We start from the raw sequence: 19,914 nt of genomic DNA, 5'->3' as shown, positions 1-19,914 counted from the left end.
ATTAGTAATTTATGAGAATATATATGGAATTATCTTGAAATATCTTGAAAGAACCGTAAAGGCAGGTTGAAGAATTTAGGTAGGTTGATCATGATTCATGACAGAAAATAATACCGTTGTTTTTTTCTTACGAAACTATTCGGAATTAGTATTGCAATTAATGTTCTTTTAAATTCTTGTAGAGAAATCACAAGAGAAGTTACATAAATTACATCAATGCTTTAAACTATACTACTCAAGCTTGAATGGGATAATCTAAAGAACTGCCTTAAAAATATTATTATTATTTATTATTATTATCATTAAAATTATTATTATTGTTACAGAACGAAAGATGTGCTCGACTTCTTTGTCTGCCAAATTTATGATATTCAGTTATTTTTATTATTTAAAATTGACCTTTAAGAAAAGACAATGTTGATCTCATCATTGAGATCAAAGATTTACTTTTTTTTAGATTTTTCAAGTGTGTGATAACATTAACTAGAATTACTGCCCAAGTACTTGGAAGGTTCAGAAACGTTTAGAATTGGTTCACTCCCGTCGCGGAGTTGGCCGTACGCATTCTCCTGCAATTGTTTAAAGACATTTGACATGTACGGGGGGCAGCACTGCTTTCTCTCTTGAAATTGGCAGAGATCGTTCTACTACTGCTCAATTTGTATTCGGTGCGACCAAGAACCTATAAAAAAATCGTCTTCTTGAACACGGTTTAAGAGCCAGAAGAACTGTTTTCATGGCATCCAACAGAAAAGTTTGGACTCATTGATTAGAGCAATTAAAAATGGGACTAATTTTGAACTTTCTCTGTCTTTAATCTTTGAGGTTTTCTATTCTCACTCTCAATCACATCTTGCAAAAAATAACATTTTTTTTGCTTGTTCTAGAAGTTCTCAAAAACTGTCACTTTGGTAAAAACTCAGATCCGACTTTCTGTTAATATCAGTTAATTAATCTGAATACATCTTTTTGATATTGTGATAGATTTCTATCGCCAGGTTTTTGTAGTATGAAAATACAAGTATACAATGAATATTGTTTTGTTCTGGTGAGCCAACAATCCAGACAATAGTAATATGTATTATAATTGGTGTAACGCCCTTGCGAATTGGTACATTGTAGAATGTGACCTATTGAGAAATTAGGCTTTCTAATAAGAAACATTTATGTTAGTTGCACAATTGATGTACTTAAATTGTAAGGTGGCGCCCGTTATGCACTTTATATTTACAATTATCTATGGAATATTTGTCATTGAATTTTCTTTAATATAAATATTTTCGCAAATAAGTATAGTAGATCTATTGGGTCAAATACAATCAATAAAAGTAAAGCAACATAAACAAATATTGTTTACACTCCATAGCAAAATATAATTAGTGTTTTGAATTTATGAAAATGTTGAACTGATTTTTACCAGAATTACTTTAAAAGTCAACTTAAAATAAACGTTGGTAGTTCATAAGAAGGTTATTCTTTTCCATAAATACTTTCTTTTTCTTTTCTTTTTTTAAATTGTAACATATACCTTGACTGTTCATACCTTGGCTCTAGTATACTACTAAAGACTAGTAATTGATTCCAATGCCAGTATTTGCTTTATATTAACTGCGCACCATAAGAAGGTTATTCTTTTCCATAAATACTTTCTTTTTCTTTTCTTTTTTTAAATTGTAACATATACCTTGACTGTTCATACCTTGGCTCTAGTATACTACTAAAGACTAGTAATTGATTCCAATGCCAGTATTTGCTTTATATTAACTGCGCACCATAAGAAGGTTATTCTTTTCCATAAATACTTTCTTTCTTTTTCTTTTCTTTTTTTAAATTGTAACATATACCTTGACTGTTCATACCTTGGCTCTAGTATACTACTAAAGACTAGTAATTGATTCCAATGCCAGTATTTGCTTTATATTAACTGCGCACCATAAGAAGGTTATTCTTTTCCATAAATACTTTCTTTTTCTTTTCTTTTTTTAAATTGTAACATATACCTTGACTGTTCATACCTTGGCTCTAGTATACTACTAAAGACTAGTAATCGATTCCAATGCCAGTATTTGCTTTATATTAACTGCGCACCATAAGAAGGGGTTGCAAATTGAAATTTCGTTAGATTCGAGTTGTTTCTGTTTTCAAAGTCTTTTTTTGTCAAAATCACTTAAAAAAAAAAAAGAAATCATAATTCCTATTCAAATTGTATCAATTTTGGCGTTAATAGATAGTTTTGACTTAATGCGCGATAAAAATAAATCGGATCGGTTTTATTTATGTTCGTTTATATACTTCCAAACCCGTACCCAATAGTGTTTATTCAAATAATTTGTTACTTCTAAATGCACAATGTAGTTGCTAATTATTATGTACTCGTAGAACATATCCATATAACATATTCATATATTCATCTTAGGTTTGTAAATAATATGACTTGATTCAACTTTTTGTTTTTTAATTTCATTTAACACTAATTTAATAATTTGATTAATACTAATATCCATTTTATATTAAAGCCTATTCACAAAAAACCCGTGTAGAAATCACACTGAATGTCAGTTACATTCCAATCGCAGAACTCGATTATCATATTATGAAATATTTGTATGTAAATCAACAATGTTTCTTATTGAACTGTAACCATTGTATTTAAATGCTCTTTATTTGTACTCATAGATCTTTGAAGATTATTATATCCCACTATGGTGTAAACAAATAGTTTTGAAAAAGTATTGTTAAAGTAAAACTTATTTATAAATGTATTCAATTGGATCAGTATTACAGTAATTATTGCAAAAAAGTATAGTAATAATTAAATAAAATTAAACTTAATTACAAGTAATTAACATTAATTGAGCAAAGTAAAACAATTGCAGTGGCTTCATCCGCCCTGCATTAAATGTTTTCAGTTTGAGATAAAATTGATTTTGTGAAGAATCCTCCAAAAATAGAGGATTATTGAACGGATGAAATCACTCATAATATCCTAGCCATGAGTTCAATGAAAGTGGCCCTTGCCTCAAAGAGCTAGCACAGGCTGGTCTAGGCAGAAGATGTCCTCCATATTTGATGCCCTATGAGTATATTATATCCTGAAGTTATGCCGTTGAAATCTGAATGCCCACTTCGCCAACTCCATTTCAATTTTCTTTTCATGAATAAGAGATTTCAATTCCAATAACTACAATACTTTAGAGTTTTAGAGTATAATGACTCAAGAGTAATAAAGTACCTTTTAAATTTGTTGTTATCCCAGACAATTATAAGAGCTTTTATTTCTGGTGTGTATTCATTGGGCTCAGCTGTTGTTAAAAGTCTACTGTCATATTCTACTCGCACTCATCCTCTTGGCCAACCGGTATCAAAAACACTGCAAGAGTAGGTCTCAGGGTCTTCCTCTAAAAGGTTAAGCCTCATTGACTTACCTTAGCGGATGCATTTGTTTTGAATAAAAGACACTTTCCTGATCTTGCATGTTTCTCAGAACTCCTTAACGGATTTCTCGGCTAGGTTTATTTGTCCGAAGTGGTTACCAAGATTACGGTGCGAAAGATGAAAAGTATCTTCATTTCCTCGCAAGAACTAATTAAATTGCTGCCTTTAGGTTTCAATTAATACAGGATCTAATTGGAGATCTATCTATCTCGACCCAAACGTATCTCTCCTTACTTGGTCTATGAATTAGTAGTGTTGATATGGATTGTCTGTAAACAGCCATTTATTATCATGTAATGTAATTGCCAATCTTAAAGCCATTTATAACCATGATTAATTAATATTTTATTATGATTGCGATCTGATCTTCAATTTGTGATATTTCTTATTACAGGCATTGGCGATATCTCTCGACAACGCCCAGTCTTCGAAACGAGCAAGAGCAAAGTATGAAGGACTCTCAGCTGGAGATAGTGCTGGGTATGTAAATTTTTTGTATTCCATTAAATAACCTGAATTATACAATTTTTGATTAAACTATGAAAAGAGCAGCCTAATAAATACAGATGGTTACTGCTCCATTTCAGAATTAAGATTGCCTAGAAGTTAAATTAGGTTTTTGTAATTTGCTAATATATTACCATCTTATTATTCTTTTGTAGAATTTGAACAATTGCATATTGATTCGTCTCCGAGAAAGAACCCACTTTCTAATATTATAAAGGTTTACTAACTCTTTATAATATAATTTTACTGGTAGTTATAATCTTTATTAAAATTTGCCGCAATTTTCATTTATTCATTATTTATTATTACAATAAGTGCATTACTGACTTCAGCATGAATACATTCTTTAGTTGGGAAAATACAATCTACTTCTGGCTAACTGTGCTGATAAGAAGTTATAACTTTCATAGAATCTACGGAATTTTGTGAAAACAATTTTCTGCTTCGATGCCTGGTAGAAATAGTTTGCAAATCCAACAAAGAAATAATGTTTTTGTTATTAATATTCATAAGTGAGTGATCAGTTCCACTGGGATTCTTGGCATCCGTGCTGGGCAGTTTCCTTAGACTAACGACTACTGTCCTTTAAAGTCTGCAAAGTAAATAGGCCACTAATGATAACGAGTACCAAGTAATCTAAACTGGTCTAAGTATAATACTTGTAATTTCATTTTTATTATTAGATTCACAAATGCTATGTTTTATATAGACAACCTCATGTTTTTAGATATACGGAAACCGTAAATGAGACTTTGTAGGTCTTTCTAGATAAACAAACCCTTTTTAAAATAAAGTCTTTTTAGGGAATAACATAATTTTTAGAGTTTCCGCTACATCAAGTAAAGTTTGAAACCTGCAAGTCAGATTAATTCCAACTTTCTTAGCTGTAATTTCTAGTTTGCTAAACATTTTAATAATGTGCAGCTTCGCTCGATTAAATACATACAAAATGTATTTTCAAAATTGAAAGTTATTGTTGCCTGGAAACGCCTGTAAAGTCTTGAAAATGAAATTACATTCCTACCATACGTATTAAAGATTTGTTTTTGGAGGACAAACGAGTACAAACATGTTCCTCAATAATTATACTTCTACCTTTTCTTTAAAAAAATAAAGTACTGTTATATTCTGAATAATAATTATACAATATTTTATTTCTGTATAAAGCAGGAAATGAGTTTTTCTATTTAATTTATTTTATGATTTTGTAGATAAATTATATCACTGATATTGTATCTAAAACTTTGATTATTCTTTCTTTTTTTTTCAATTGTAACAAAAAATATTATTAAGAATTATGATAATTTAGCTCAATTTTACCACGAATATTAATTCATATATTACATTTAAACCATCGATTAGTAACGTATAAATGATGAATAATCACCAAAAGATTAATTGGGGAATAATTCCGGAAATAAGGAACGCTGAGTAAAAGGCAACTTGTAACTTGTTTAGATCGTTACAACTTCCTCTGATGATTTCCCTAATGAGTTTTCGGCAGGAAAATTCTATTTAAGGGGAGTTCTGAAAGAAGAGATGTTTTAGGTATGTCCTAAACTGGACCAATGTTACCTATTGGATATTGGGTTAAAATTCGTCGAAGACTTTTGTTTCAAAAAACTTCCAATGGTGAATTTCTGTTTATTATATTTTGTTTAAAATATAACAGTAATGAACTCAGACTGAGATAACTTTACTCTCGTTTAATCTGTTTGATTATGCAGAGTAACGTTCAGGACCTTTTTGTTTTAGAGTTCTTTTCTTTTTTTTTAATTTTTATTTTCAGTTCCTCTGGAAAAAACAGAAACATAAATTTAGTATTTTTGAACTGAATTTCCGTATCACAGTTAGTTTGTTTAATTTTATCATTGATAGTATCTTTTATCGTTGATTTTTCGCTTTTCATAAAAAATGACCTTAGATATTGTCGCGCCTGAAAGAAAATAATAATAAATTTGGTGCTTTCTAGAAGTCTCGAGAGTGAATTTAGGCGCTTTCTGCATTATTTTCATTGCTTTGTTTTAAAACACTATTCTTGAGTTTTCTCTCTCCATAGTTTATCAATAGAAAAGGCCCATCAACAATAAAGATACTTGATCTTTAAGATGCTGATGAATGGAGTTCAATTAGGAAAGAAAAGTTAATATCGGGTACCCATTTTTGCCAATTCTCCACCAAACGTACTCTCGGCTCCCATTAAAAGAGTATGAACTCCTTTCAAGATCGTAAATTCATTTTAATAAGACAAAAATTACAAATTTATGGCATCAATTTAAGTTCAAAAGAGAACTTTTTCATTTTGTTCAGTAATTCCCAAATGAAGATTTCGATTATGTCAAAGCTAGTTATAAGAAATTGTTATCAACTATTTTGTAAATACTAATGCAAAATTATATTTTTCAGTGATGGATTGGAAATTTTTATGGAACTTCCATCAGATCCACAAAAATTAGCAAAACATTACGACCTGAAAGCACTTACAAAGTAAGCCTATTACAAAACCACCCCTATCTTGGCTATAACTGGTAATATTTATGTTGTTGATAATAAAACATCGTATTTTGCAGGTACATTAATTATTTCGTCGTGCCTAGCGAAAATTTGACCGATTCGACTGAGCAAGGTCTGGCTTACCATCCCAGTCGTTTAATGGGCATTGATGATATTTTAAATGCGGTCAGTTAAACTGGAAATAGCTGGCATTAATTTTTTGAATTTATTGATTAGTATTAATAAACTCTAATTTATTTGTAAAGGATTCACTTGTTGATTTGCTTTCTGGACTTGGCGCTGAACACGAGAAGTTAATCGTAGCGCTTCCAGCCTATGTTTTAAAATTCAGACTGAAAAGTCCCAAGAAAAACATGCCCAGAGATCCAGTTATGGCATTGCCTATCAAGATATCACAAGCCCAGGTCTGTGAAAAATTTGTCTTCTGTGTATATTTTTTTAACATATAAAGAAAACCATATGTACTCGTTATATGTTATGTGATTTATCTAATATTATAACTATCATTATTAATTTGACTGAATTTCTTATAACTTTTTCTTCCGTCTGACACTGGCTAAATGAGATTCATCTCCACATTTTCCAGAGTGATATATTCTAAGATCCTGTATTTTTTAACACATTTATTAGTCAGTTACACCTGGATTAATTTGGCTGCATAGAAGAAGTAATAATTAAACTTAAACCAGAGAATCTTATTTCGTAAAAAAATTGTAATTAGGGAGTAGAAAGATCATAAAATTGTGCTCATAAATTTGTTCTTATTTCAGTTTTGTAAGATGATGGAGGAAGGTGGCTGGACCCTGGAAAGGGAAGAAGATATGACCGCCCCTTACGCTTACAAAGGGACTGATTGGATGGCATTCGACGATACCACCAGTACATCTATTAAAGCGAAATACATTTTACTAAGAGAACTAGCCGGTCTGTCTGTCGTGTCTTCAGAGCATGATGACTGGACACATTCCTGTTCAGCAAGACCGCTCCTTGATACCATTCACTACACTTTTACTAATTTAGCTAGGAAATCTAGAGCTGCACAATTATTATCTCTCCAGGTATTATTACTCTCTTAATGTATTGCAATTACAATTATTATCTCTCTTAATGTTATTTTTTAGAAAATATATTAGTATACTTTTAAAAACAGCGGCAATATTGTTATGCCAGATAATGGTTTTTTAACTCTCTTAACATATATGATGTAAAAATGACAAGTGAGATTATATTCTTTTTTTTGAAAGACAGTTTTCAGATTTTTTACAACTAAAAAAAAAAAATTATTAATTGAACATTCAATTCTAGCGATGTCTGAAAAGTTCTCCTTAAATTTATTTTTAATAATATAGACATTTTTAGAATCAAAACAAAAATATTAGTCTAGTGAAAATGTGCCTTCACGTTGTCAAGAGTACTGGCTCCAAATCATAACTATGTAATGTAAATAAAAGATTAACTCTTTTTTGTTACACCTATTTAAAATGGTGTGATTTTTTTTAAGCAGAAGTAAAGCAGATAAAAGAAAATAACAATTATCAAAAGAATAAGAAATTCACACAAAATTATCACATCTCTTTTTTTTTTTTTATTACATTTTCTTTACTCATTAAAAGTGGATCTTAAGATTCTTCACCCTTACTTCGTAGTTTTTTCCAATTGTCATCAAATTCAGCATATATTTTGTTTTAATAATTCTATTCTATTTCGTTTAAGTTGGGCTCTTGTAAGATTTTCTTTCCTGTAAAATTATAGTTTTAGGAATAATCTTTATTAGGTTGTGATGGATACCAACTTTAACGTAACTCTACGTCTCTAATTTCAAAGGGACATATCTCGAAGACTTGTTACTACTTAGCTATCAAATATCAAAATACCAGGCAGAACAACTCTAGCACAATATTTATAATGAGTTTCCATTATGGTTTCTGGTGCAAACTAAATAATATTGCTTATAATCACGACAAATAGGCAATAAAACATTTTTGCCTAATTCTTGGTTGGTTGGGTCGAACTGCCTCCATTATTTTAAGATATATTCGATGATAATGAAAAAGCTAGTATTCTCTAATAATTAGAACGTATTGATTGAGAAATTTTTTAATTCCTAAACATCATATGCTCCTATTTCTAACAAAAACCCTCGTTAAAGAATTACCCCAATTAAATGGCTGCCTTAGAACATCCGAAAATTCGCCTCATTTAACGTAACCTTGATAGAAAATCTGTAGGCATTTTTAATAATTTACACCACTATTTCAAAATTATTTTGTACATTTGGGTTCTTAAATAATGTTGTCCAGTTTCTAATCTCACATATCCGTCTGGGGTATGTACGTAACTGTGAAGTGACTATAGGTATTTAAATCTAATAAAAACCAGAATAAATAATTAAATATGATTTCATAGTATTTTGTGTAAAATTTTCAGGATCAGATTCATAATTCCCTTCTGCCTTTCGGCGCGGACGTCCATTTGTCTCCTTATAGAATTGTACGAGTTGTGGATCGTGCTGGAGCGGTGCACGTTGTGAGAAAAGAAGCAAAAACTGAGTTCCAATGTTCTAGACAGGGTTTCTTCACTCATCCTTCAGGATGTAATAGGTACTGTTCATATAATAGCGTAACAGTTTCATGTTTATAATATCAAGGAGCTTCTGTAGTTTAAGTTCAAATGGACAAAGTTGTTATTTTATTTATTACTTAAACATTGCTAAACTTAATTTCAGATTTTACCGTTGCGTTAAATTCAACCAATACTCATCAGACTTTACAGTATTCGAATATGACTGCCCTGCCGGATTAGCCTTTGACGAAAAATACGAAGTTTGTGTATGGCCAGGCTCACTTCGTGACGCTTCACCTTGCAAAGGTAACGTCTCTAAGCGTACAAATTATTAGCAGTTACAAATATACAGATTAACGTAGAGTCTCACATGCTCTTACAGAAAAAACAAGTTCACTTATAGATTGCACTAAAATATAGAACTAATTTTTGAATAAATATTTATTTTTTCAATAAATTTATTACAAGTAAAATTTTTGTTAATGTTTAAAAGTGCACTCTACGGCTGATTTTTTGAAATTTGATAGTTTTCTAAAGAGGGTTGATCCCTTCAGAAAAAAGATGTGAAAAAAGTTGGGCTTACAAATAAATAAAAAGCAAAATTTACCTGTTTCAACTATGTTCTGCAATTCATTTCTATATTTCTTTTAGTTCTCTTTGATTTTTCATTGGCCTTAAATTGAAAATGATTTAATTGGCTTTATTAATGCACATTTTTTAAAGAAATGCTAGAGAATAAAAGTTGTATAAAATTTTCTTACCAGAAATCAGATATTCATCTAAAGAATTATTGGAATTTACTACTTCACAATTTGTACACTTCGTGGGTTTTTTTGTAATTTAAAATTATACTTCCACTTTTGCAGGGTCCAGCGAAATTGCACCTGTCCCCAGGAATAGATTTGCGTGTAACGCTGAAGGCTATTTCGCAGATCCAGAAAACTGTCGTTGGTTCTTTGCTTGTCTTGACCATCAGAGAGATGGCACCACTCCTCCTACAGCTTATGAGTTCCGATGCCCCTTTGGGTTAGTGTTCGATAATTCACGTTTGGTATGTGACTGGCCGTGGAAGGTACCCGGTTGTGGATCTGGTCATGTTGGAGTTATTTCAACTGCTTCTTTATATCCTGGAGATATATTAGAAGGTAGACTTAGGCCAGCTTATGCTGATGTTTCCGACGCACAAGTATCTGGTGGACGAATATCTGGAGGGCCAGGTGGTCTAGTTTTAGGTAAGATTAAATATTTGAACATATTAAATTATAATTATTATAATTATCTTCATTACAATGAATACATTGCTTTGGTACGTAATTAGATGTTAATTGTCTTTGAGTCCACCATTTCTTATTCTCTTGTTTAAATGATTTAAAAACATAGAAAAGTAATTTACTACCTTTTCCTCTTTTTCCTTTTTGGATCAATTTGAACGGGCTGATGTGTAATTAAGGTCGCCGATATGTACAACAATATTAAAAACTCAAACTCTTACGGTTTATACTTTTTGAAATTAATAATTACATGTTGAAAATAAACTTAATATAAAATACTTGTTGGTCTTTTTATCTTGCAGATTTTTCCATTCGGCAGGAAAGAAATTATTAGCTCAATAGTTAGCGTATATTGGATTCCTACGCGGAATCATGGGTTCGAATCCAGCACTGGGAATTTCCTCACGAATACAATAAAGAAGGGTGCCAAAAAGCGATAGAACATAAATGTATGAATTTTTGATATTTCAACTGTCTCACAAAATTTTTGTACTTACAGGTACCACACTACTGTCAGGTATCGCTGATCAGAATGCAGGAACATATGCCACTGGAGTAGATGCATCAAGAGGTAGTTATCTTCGCGGCGGTCCAACATATTCTTTGGGATTAGGCTCTTCAAATCTTGGTGCTGTAGATCAAAATGGGCAATACGTGGAAGATAATAGCGGAGCTTATGTACATGATCCTACTGGAGACACTGGCGGTGAATATAGACATGAAGGGGAGTACTCGTCCAGATATTCCGGTGATGAAGCTGTCGGGAAATTACCTTCACAAAATATTGTAGGCACTGTTGTCTACGATAGCAATAATTTAGCTCCAGGAAGTGTAGTAAGTAGTGGCACATATGCACACGATGGTAGAGGTGATACTGGAGGGGCTTACGTACATGATGGATTTGTAAAAACTGTGCCTGTACTCAGCAGAGGTAGGCTTGCCCAAGGTATTTCATTAACTGGAGCTCAGCGAGAAGGATTGTATGTCCCAAGAGGAAATGTTTTAACTGGAGGATATGGTGCTTACGTACATGATAGTAGAGGCGACACAAGTGGACCCTACGTTTACGACAGTGGTCTCAAAACAGTAACTGAAAGCAGAGGTGGTCAAAGAATATATGCAGCAGGCGCAGTTCCTGGAACTGTAGTGGGCCTGGCTGGAATAAAGACTGTTCCACAATCCACATATGTTGATACTAGTGGAGGATTTGTTCACGATCTGAGAGGTGTTACTGGCTCAGGAACTTTAGGGCCTCAAGGCATTGCTGTTGGAACAAAAACGTTGCTTGGGCCAAAGTTAAAAACTTCAGCTGATATAAACTTAATAAACAGTGGTGTTTACGTGCATGATAGTAGCGGAGACTATGCCGTACCGTACATTCATGATAACCTAGGTGATTATGATAGCACGTATTACGGAGGTAAATACAAAGTTGGTAGTGGTACCACATTAAAAACCAATTTGTATGGAGTACCAGGAGTGGGTGTTTCCTACGGAGATGGTGCTTATATTCATGACACTAGAGGAGATTACGGAGGTGGCTACTATCAGCCAGGTTTTAAAACGTATGTTCCTGCAAGCACGTATGGCATAAAATTGAATCAGGCAGATTTATATCAACCAAGCGCTCCTGTTGTTCACCCTTACGGTGCGACAAGATTAAGTGCGATTCAACCCGGTGTAAAGATAAGCCCCATTACCGTAAGCAGTGTACCATCAGTGCCTCTGAAATCTGTTCAATACATCCAACCAGCAGTAAGACCCGTAGTGTCCGTGTCTACTCCCACACCACAATTAGTGGGATATCAATATAAGACAGGGGTAAGCCCATCAGCTGCAGGATCCAGCTTCCCAGTAGGAAAGATACAGCCAGTAATTCTAGGCACACCATCGTTATCATCACAAACTGTGCGACCTTTAACCAATTTCCCATCTGTAGTAAGGCCTGTCGGCGTAGCTGTACCTGGAGCTCCAGCAGTGTCTTATGTGCAACAACCGTACATCAAAACCCAAACCATCCGTCCTATTACTGTGTCCAGTACTCCTGTAGTTCCATTGAGTCCCGTACAATATGCCCAAACACATTTCGTCAGTACCCCAGCACCACCAGTTGTTAGTTATTCACATGTTCCTTTGGCATCTGCGGTATCAGTCGTTCAACCTGCTCTAGGTGGGCAGACTGTTCATCCAGCGGCAGGACTGGTCAGTCCTGTAGTATCTTATGGACAAAAGGGTGCCGTTAGCACTCATGTCCCATCTGTAGTAAGGCCACTTGGGGTAGCTGTTCCTGAAGCTCCAGCAGTATCCTACGTGCAACAACCTTACATCAAAACCCAAACCGTTCGTCCTATTACAGTATCCGGTACTCCCATAGTTCCATTGAGTCCCGTACAATACGGACAAAAACAATTTGACAGCACTCCAGCGCCCCCAGTTGTTAGTTATTCACATGTTCCTTTGGCACCTGCGGTTTCAGTCGCCCAACCTGTACTTGGAACACAGACAGTTCATCCGGTTTCAGGACTAGCCAGTCCAGTACTACATTATGGACAAAAGGCTGTCGTAAGCACTCATGTCCCATCGGTAGTAAGGCCAGTTGGCGTTGCTGTACCTGGTGCCCCAGCAGTGTCCTACGTACAACAACCGTACATCAAAACCCAAACCGTTCGTCCTATTACTGTATCCAGTACACCTGTAGTTCCATTGAGCCCTGTACAATATGCCCAAACACATTTCGTCAGTACCCCAACACCACCAGTTGTTAGCTATTCACATGTTCCATTGGCACCTGCAGTATCAGTCGCTCAACCTGCATTTGGAACGCAGACTGTTCGTCCAGTAGCAGGACTAGTCAGTCCTGTAGTACCTTATGGAGAAAAGAGTGCCGTTAGCACTCATGTCCCATCTATAGTAAGGCCTGTTGGCGTAGCTGTACCTGGAGCTCCAGCAGTGTCCTACGTACAACAACCGTACATCAAAACCCAAACCGTCCGTCCTATTACTGTGTCCAGTACTCCTGTAGTTCCATTGAGTCCCGTACAATATGCCCAAACACATTTCGTTAGTACCCCAACACCACCAGTTGTTAGCTATTCACATGTTCCATTGGCACCTGCAGTATCAGTCGCTCAACCTGCATTTGGAACGCAGACTGTTCATCCAGCGGCAGGACTGGTCAGTCCTGTAGTATCTTATGGACAAAAGGGTGCCGTTAGCACTCATATCCCATCTATAGTAAGGCCTGTTGGCGTTGCTGTACCTGGAGCTCCAGCAGTGTCCTACGTACAACAACCGTACCTCAAAACCCAAACCGTTCGTCCTATTACAGTATCCGGTACTCCTGTAGTTCCCTTGAGTCCCGTACAATATGCACAAAAACAATACTTCAGTACCCCAGCGCCCTCAGTTGTTAGTTATTCAAATATTCCTTTGGCACCTGCAGTATCAGTCGCTCAGCCTGCATTTGGAACGCAGACTGTTCGTCCAGTAGCTGGACTAGCCAGTCCAATACTACATTATGGACAAAAGTCTGTCGTAAGCACTCATATCCCATCTGTAGTTAGCCCTGTTGGCGTTGCTGTATCTGGAGCTCCAGCAGTGTCGTACGTACAACAACCGTACATCAAAACCCAAACCGTTCGTCCTATTTCAGTGCCCAGTACTCCTGTAGTTCCTTTGAGCCCTGTAAAATATGCCCAAACACAATTCGTCAGTACCCCAGCACCACCAGTTGTTAGCTATTCACATGTTCCATTGGCACCGGCGGTATCAGTCGCTCAGCCTGCATTTGGAACGCAGACTGTTCGTCCAGTAGCTGGGCTAGTCAGCCCTGTAGTACCTTATGGGCAAAAGGCTGTTGTAAGCACTCATGTCCCATCTGTAGTAAGGCCTGTTGGCGTTGCTGTACCTGGAGCTCCAGTAGTGTCTTATGTGCAACAACCGTACATCAAAACCCAAACCGTTCGTCCTATTACAGTATCCAGTACTCCTGTAGTTCCATTGAGCCCTGTGCAATATGCCCAAACACAATTCGTCAGTACCCAAGCACCACCAGTTGTTAGTTATTCACATGGTCCTTCCATACCAGCGGTTTCAGTCGCTCAACCTGTACTTGGAACACAGACTGTTCGTCCGGTTGTAGGACTGGTCAGTCCCGTAGTACCTTATGGACAAAAGTCAGTCGTTAGCACTCATGTCCCATCTGTTGTGAGGCCAGTTGGGGTTGCTGTTCAAGGAGCACCAGCAGTGTCTTATGTTCAACAACCTTACATCAAAACCCAAACCGTTCGTCCTATTACTGTATCCAGTACTCCTGTAGTTCCATTGAGTCCCGTACAATATGCACAAAGGCAATTCGTCAGCACACCAGCGCCCTCAGTTGTTAGTTATTCACAGGTTCCTTTGTCACCTGCCATATCAGTCGCTCAGCCTGCATTTGGAACGCAGACTGTTCGTCCAGTAGCTGGTCTACTCAGTCCTGTACTACCTTATGGACAAAAGGCTGTTGTAAGCACTCATGTCCCATCTGTAGTAAGGCCTGTTGGGGTCGCTGTACCTGGAGTTCCAGCAGTATCTTATGCGCAACAACCTTACATTAAAACCCAAACCGTTCGTCCTATTACTGTATCCAGTACTCCTGTAGTTCCATTGAGTCCCGTACAATATGCACAAAGGCAATTCGTCAGCACTCCAGCTCCCTCAGTTGTTAGTTATTCCCAGGTTCCTTTGGCACCTGCAGTATCAGTCGCTCAGCCTGCATTTGGAACGCAGACTGTTCGTCCAGTAGCTGGTCTAGTCGGTCCTGTACTACCTTATGGACAAAAGGCTGTTGTAAGCACTCATGTCCCATCTGTAGTAAGGCCTGTTGGCGTTGCTGTACCTGGAGTTCCAGCAGTATCTTATGTGCAACAACCGTACATCAAAACCCAAACCGTTCGTCCTATTACTGTATCCAGTACTCCTGTAGTTCCATTGAGCCCTGTACAATATGCCCAATCACAATTCGTCAGCACTCCAGCGCCCTCAGTTGTTAGTTATTCACAGGTTCCTTTGGCACCTGCAGTATCAGTCGCACAACCTGTACTTGGAACACAGACTGTTCGTCCAGTAGCAGGACTAGTCAGTCCTGTAGTACCTTACGGACAAAAGTCAATCGTAAGTACTCATGCCCCATCTGTAGTAAGGCCACTTGGGGTAGCTGTTCCTGGAGCTCCAGCAGTGTCCTACGTGCAACAACCATACATCAAAACGCAAACCGTCCGTCCTATTACAGTAGCCAGTACTCCCGTAGTTCCATTGAGTCCTGTACAATATGCACAAAAGCAATACGTCAGCACTCCAGCGCCCCCAGTTGTTAGCTATTCACACGTTCCATTGGCACCTGCAGTATCAGTCGCTCAGCCTGCATTTGGAACGCAAACTATTCGTCCAGGAGCTGGACTATTCAGTCCTGTAGTACCTTATGGACAAAAGACAGTCGTTAGCACTCATGTCCCATCTGTAGTAAGGCCTGTTGGGGTAGCTGTTCCAGAAGCTCCGGCAGTTTCCTACGTGCAACAACCGTACATCAAAACTCAAACCGTTCGTCCTATTACAGTAGCCAGCACTCCCTTAGTTCCATTAAGCCCTGTACAATATGCTCAAAAACAATTCGTCGGCATCCCAGGCTCTCGTCTTCCTAGTTATTCCTTTAAATATCAAGATCCTTTTGTTTCCTCCTATGCACAACCTTTTGTTACAGCCCAAACTGATCGACCATTAACGGTTACTAGCACTCCAGTACCTTTGGGGGCGGTTAGCTATGCACCTAGAATCATTTCTCCATCGCAGCAGGCAGAACAGCAAAATGTTTATTGCGCTTCTTGCAGCGTGGCCCAGACAGTAAGTCCAATAACTGTCTCATCCACTCCGGCACCTCCAGTTGTTAGTTATTCATATAAACAACAGGTTCCTGTCGCTTCTGTAGCTTCAATAGAAACTGCTCAACCTGCAATACATACACAGACGCTGCGTCCTGTCACTATTTCTAGTACTACATCAACACCATTCATATCTTACCAACAACCACTTATAAAGACACAGACTGTACGTCCCATTGTTGTGTCTAGCAGCCCTGCTGTACCGCTAAGTCCTGTGCAATATGTGCCGAACGCTTATGTAAGTACACCTTCACCACCAGTAGTAAGCTACACTTATCAGAAGCCCGTTTATAAAACACAACCCATCCAACCAATAGGCTTTAGCACTCCCGATCCTTTCATTGACGACTCTAAGATTGGTGTTCAAAGCGAAACTGTAGCCCCTCAAACGGTGCAATATGTAACCGGAAAGGCACTACCATCTTATCAACAGTCTCTTGGTTATGCTTATCCTAAACCGGTAAATCTATTTGAAACGCCCGAAAAGAGAGTATCATTTCGTCCAGACGGTCAACCTGTGGTATTGACTCAAACTGGAACGCTTGTTGGCCAAACCAATCTCTTATCTGGTAGTACCCCTGCAACTCCAGTAGTCGGTTATTCATATTCTCAACCTGTTTTACAAACAAAAACCCTTGTAACAAGTGCGCCAGTTGTTCCACTTAATCCTGTTCAGTATGTCAGGCCAGTCCAACCTAAACCTGTATTCCCTTATACCTTTGAAAGACAACCTTTGCAAACAGTATCTACATCAGCTCCCATTGGTTTCCAGCAACCAGAACTTAAAACACCAGAAATTCCAGTAAGGCCTTTGGTAGTTACTACTCCTGCTCCAGCTTTAGTATCGTATAAACAACCATTTATCAAAACTCAAAAAATTAGCCCACCCACCTTTACTAGTACTACAGCGGCACCTTTAGATACTGTGCAATTTGTTAGACCAGTTGAACCTAAACTGTCTTACACATATTCTAAACCCCAACCATTTACGGTGAGCACTGCAGCACCCTCTGTTGTACAATATCAAGAACCCTTTATCAAAACACAAACATTAAGCCCAGTAACAGTTACAAGTACTCCTGCAGTTCCATTAAGTCCAGTACAATATGGTCAACCGGCTGTGAGCTTCAGTTACGTTAAGCCTCTTCCAGATGTAGTTAACACGATCAAATTACCTATTTCCAATTATCCACAGACCTTTATAAAAACTCAAACTATTAAACCAATAGCATCTGTAGTGACTCCAGCTCCAGCAACAGTCACATACTCTCAGGAGCCATTAATTAAGACAAATATCGTTTCTCAAGCACCTTCAGTAGTGAGCTACCAACCAGTTGTACATAAAACTGTTTCTCCCGTCACCGTAACTAGCACTACGCCTGCTGTTCCACTCCAAGAAGTTCATTACATAAAATCAGAAGAGCCCAAAACAATATTAAGTTACAATTTAATCAAAGAACAACCTGATGTCACTTTAACTTCTCAGGTACCTGTAGTTCAACAGAAAGCCTTTGTAACGTCTCGACCTGAAAAACCTCCCGTTGGTACCTATTTCGAAGAGTACTTTGAAGCTAACAATTACCAAAAACCAATTATTGCAGTGCACGATTCTGGAATTGTAAATGCTCCTCTATCACCTGTTGTAGTACCAGAAGTTAGCACCGTGAGACCTGCTATTAAATTACCTTTAGGTTTGGACACTGTACAGACTGTTCCTCTTGGTGTAGAAGAAGAAGGTTTGAACGTACAGTTCGATGTACAGAAAGTTGGTCTGCCCTTAGTTACATCCTCAACTCCACAACAAGTGGTTGAAGTAACCACGGCGTCACCTGTGGGGCATAAAGTTCGCTTTCAAGATGGAAGTTCCAGAGGAGGATATTATGTTAGAAAACAAAAGGTCAAAGTACCTCTTGGTACAACCTCTGAAAACTACCCTGCGTTTTACACTAGTACAGTAAAACCTGTTTATTCAAGTACTGTGGATCTTACTTCTCCAACATTTTATTCAACTACAGTCACTCCTTCCACAACAGCTCTTGATGATTATGCGGTTGATGTGGAAGGTGATGTAGACGATAGCAGCCTATTAGGTCAAGTATCTGGAGATTTCGGTGAAATAATCCACGCAGGAGGACAGGGTATTATCAGAGAAGGTGTATCTTCCACAACGGTATCTAGTCTGAAGGACGGTGAAGCTGTTGTTGGAGTAATTAAAAAGGAAAGAGAACCATTAACGGGAAGAAAGAAAACTAAAGTGGTTGTTGTATCTCGCCTGAGTGACTTCAATCCCTTGCTTGTAGGCAAGCTTGGCGCTGTATGCAGTTGTAAGTCTGACTCACAAACATTGGATCTCAGAAAGAATTCGGAAACTCAAGGAGAGCTATTTATACCAGATCCCTCAAGAGAATATTTGCCTACCAGTAGCGCACCATTACCTCAAGAATTAACTAGCTTTGATTATAATGATGTAAATCCATCCGTAGTAGAAATCAAGCCAGTACAAAGAACTCAGAACGTGTTGACAACCTCGCCAGCAACACCGTTGACAGTGGTTACAGTGGACTCTGAGACAACTCCAAGAACAAGCAGAAGAATAACAGCGAATGGAGGTAGACTTCTGGAATCTCAGATTGATTGTCAAAGGCCAGGTTTATTCAGACATCCACATCTTTGTAATAAATTCTACAGTTGTGATTGGGACCAGAAGAAGAAGAGATTCACTGTCAATATCTTCAATTGTCCTATACATCTTGCTTTTGATTCTAAACTGGGAGCGTGTAATTGGCCATCGAAAGGACCTGCTTGTTCTGACAATAATTTGTTGGTGTAAGAATGTATAACGGCAGCCACATTGGTAAATAAAGTATTTCAGAGATCACACATACGCTTAATATAAATTCAAAATTATAAAATAGTAATAATGTTTGTTCATAACTTACAAGTTTTATTATTTATTTGATTAATTCGTCATTCAATTGAAATGCTTTCTTTATCTTTGTGGCAACTTATTATTCAATATAATATCTATTAGTTACTGAACAAATTTGATCAATTGAACAAAATTGAAAAATATGCATTGGAGAAGTTAACAACACCTTTGTCTTGAAATAAAATTACTGATCGAGGAAATAGTTTATATTAAACGGCGCCTCGGCTTTCTTATTGTATGCATTTGAATGCAAAAATTTACGGTCTTAGATTAAAATGGACATATTTGTCTAGTTAACAATGGATATTATATATTTTTTCTAAAAGAAAATTTAGCACTGGGAAAAGCTCAGAGCTTGCCAATTAACTTTCCCATAATTTGATTAGGATAAGAGGGTAGTTTTATTAGATTTTTCCAATTTTGGTGTCTTTAAAACTATTCCATGTACATATTCTGATATTATATACTTTACTTATGTTGTACTGTGAAATTATCTCTAAGAGTTTGGCGAGATTTTGTGAACTTCTAGTTATTATCAAAAACATATTGTAAAATTTTATGTTAAAAAATTAAGATTAGTTATATATGAATAAATTTATTTTTTCAAGCATCCAACTCAATATCCGATAATTTTCCTTTTCCACTGCAGGGAGGTTAACAAAAAAGTTGGGAAAAACTTCTTCTTTTTCTTTTAGTGATATAATCTCGTTAATTAGAAAAACAGCAACACTGTAGATGCCCAGAGAGATAGTGTAATGGTTGCAAATAGACTCTAACT

General features: G+C 36.7%; 1 protein-coding gene across 3 annotated transcripts in view; it reads left to right on the top strand.

The window, feature by feature from the left end:
• Positions 1-19,746, top strand: part of LOC141449047 (uncharacterized) — an 82,813-nt gene extending 63,067 nt beyond the window's left edge. For all 3 annotated transcript variants that reach the window (XM_074118074.1, XM_074118075.1, XM_074118076.1), the window contains 9 exons: positions 3,830-3,915; positions 6,349-6,429; positions 6,513-6,621; positions 6,702-6,860; positions 7,227-7,514; positions 8,884-9,056; positions 9,182-9,324; positions 9,885-10,250; positions 10,789-19,746. In XM_074118074.1, the coding sequence (XP_073974175.1) occupies positions 3,830-3,915; positions 6,349-6,429; positions 6,513-6,621; positions 6,702-6,860; positions 7,227-7,514; positions 8,884-9,056; positions 9,182-9,324; positions 9,885-10,250; positions 10,789-19,037 (9,654 nt within the window). In that variant the 3' untranslated portion in view covers positions 19,038-19,746. The remainder of the gene's footprint in view (positions 1-3,829; positions 3,916-6,348; positions 6,430-6,512; positions 6,622-6,701; positions 6,861-7,226; positions 7,515-8,883; positions 9,057-9,181; positions 9,325-9,884; positions 10,251-10,788) is intronic.
• The last annotated feature ends 168 nt before the right edge of the window (positions 19,747-19,914 follow it).

Source organism: Rhodnius prolixus, unplaced genomic scaffold (assembly GCF_049639745.1).
Source record: "Rhodnius prolixus isolate KJV_2025 unplaced genomic scaffold, Rpr scaffold_2, whole genome shotgun sequence".
Lineage (NCBI taxonomy): Eukaryota > Metazoa > Arthropoda > Insecta > Hemiptera > Reduviidae > Rhodnius > Rhodnius prolixus.
Note: the sequence above shows the minus strand (reverse complement) of the source record. Positions and strands in the feature narration are given on the sequence as shown.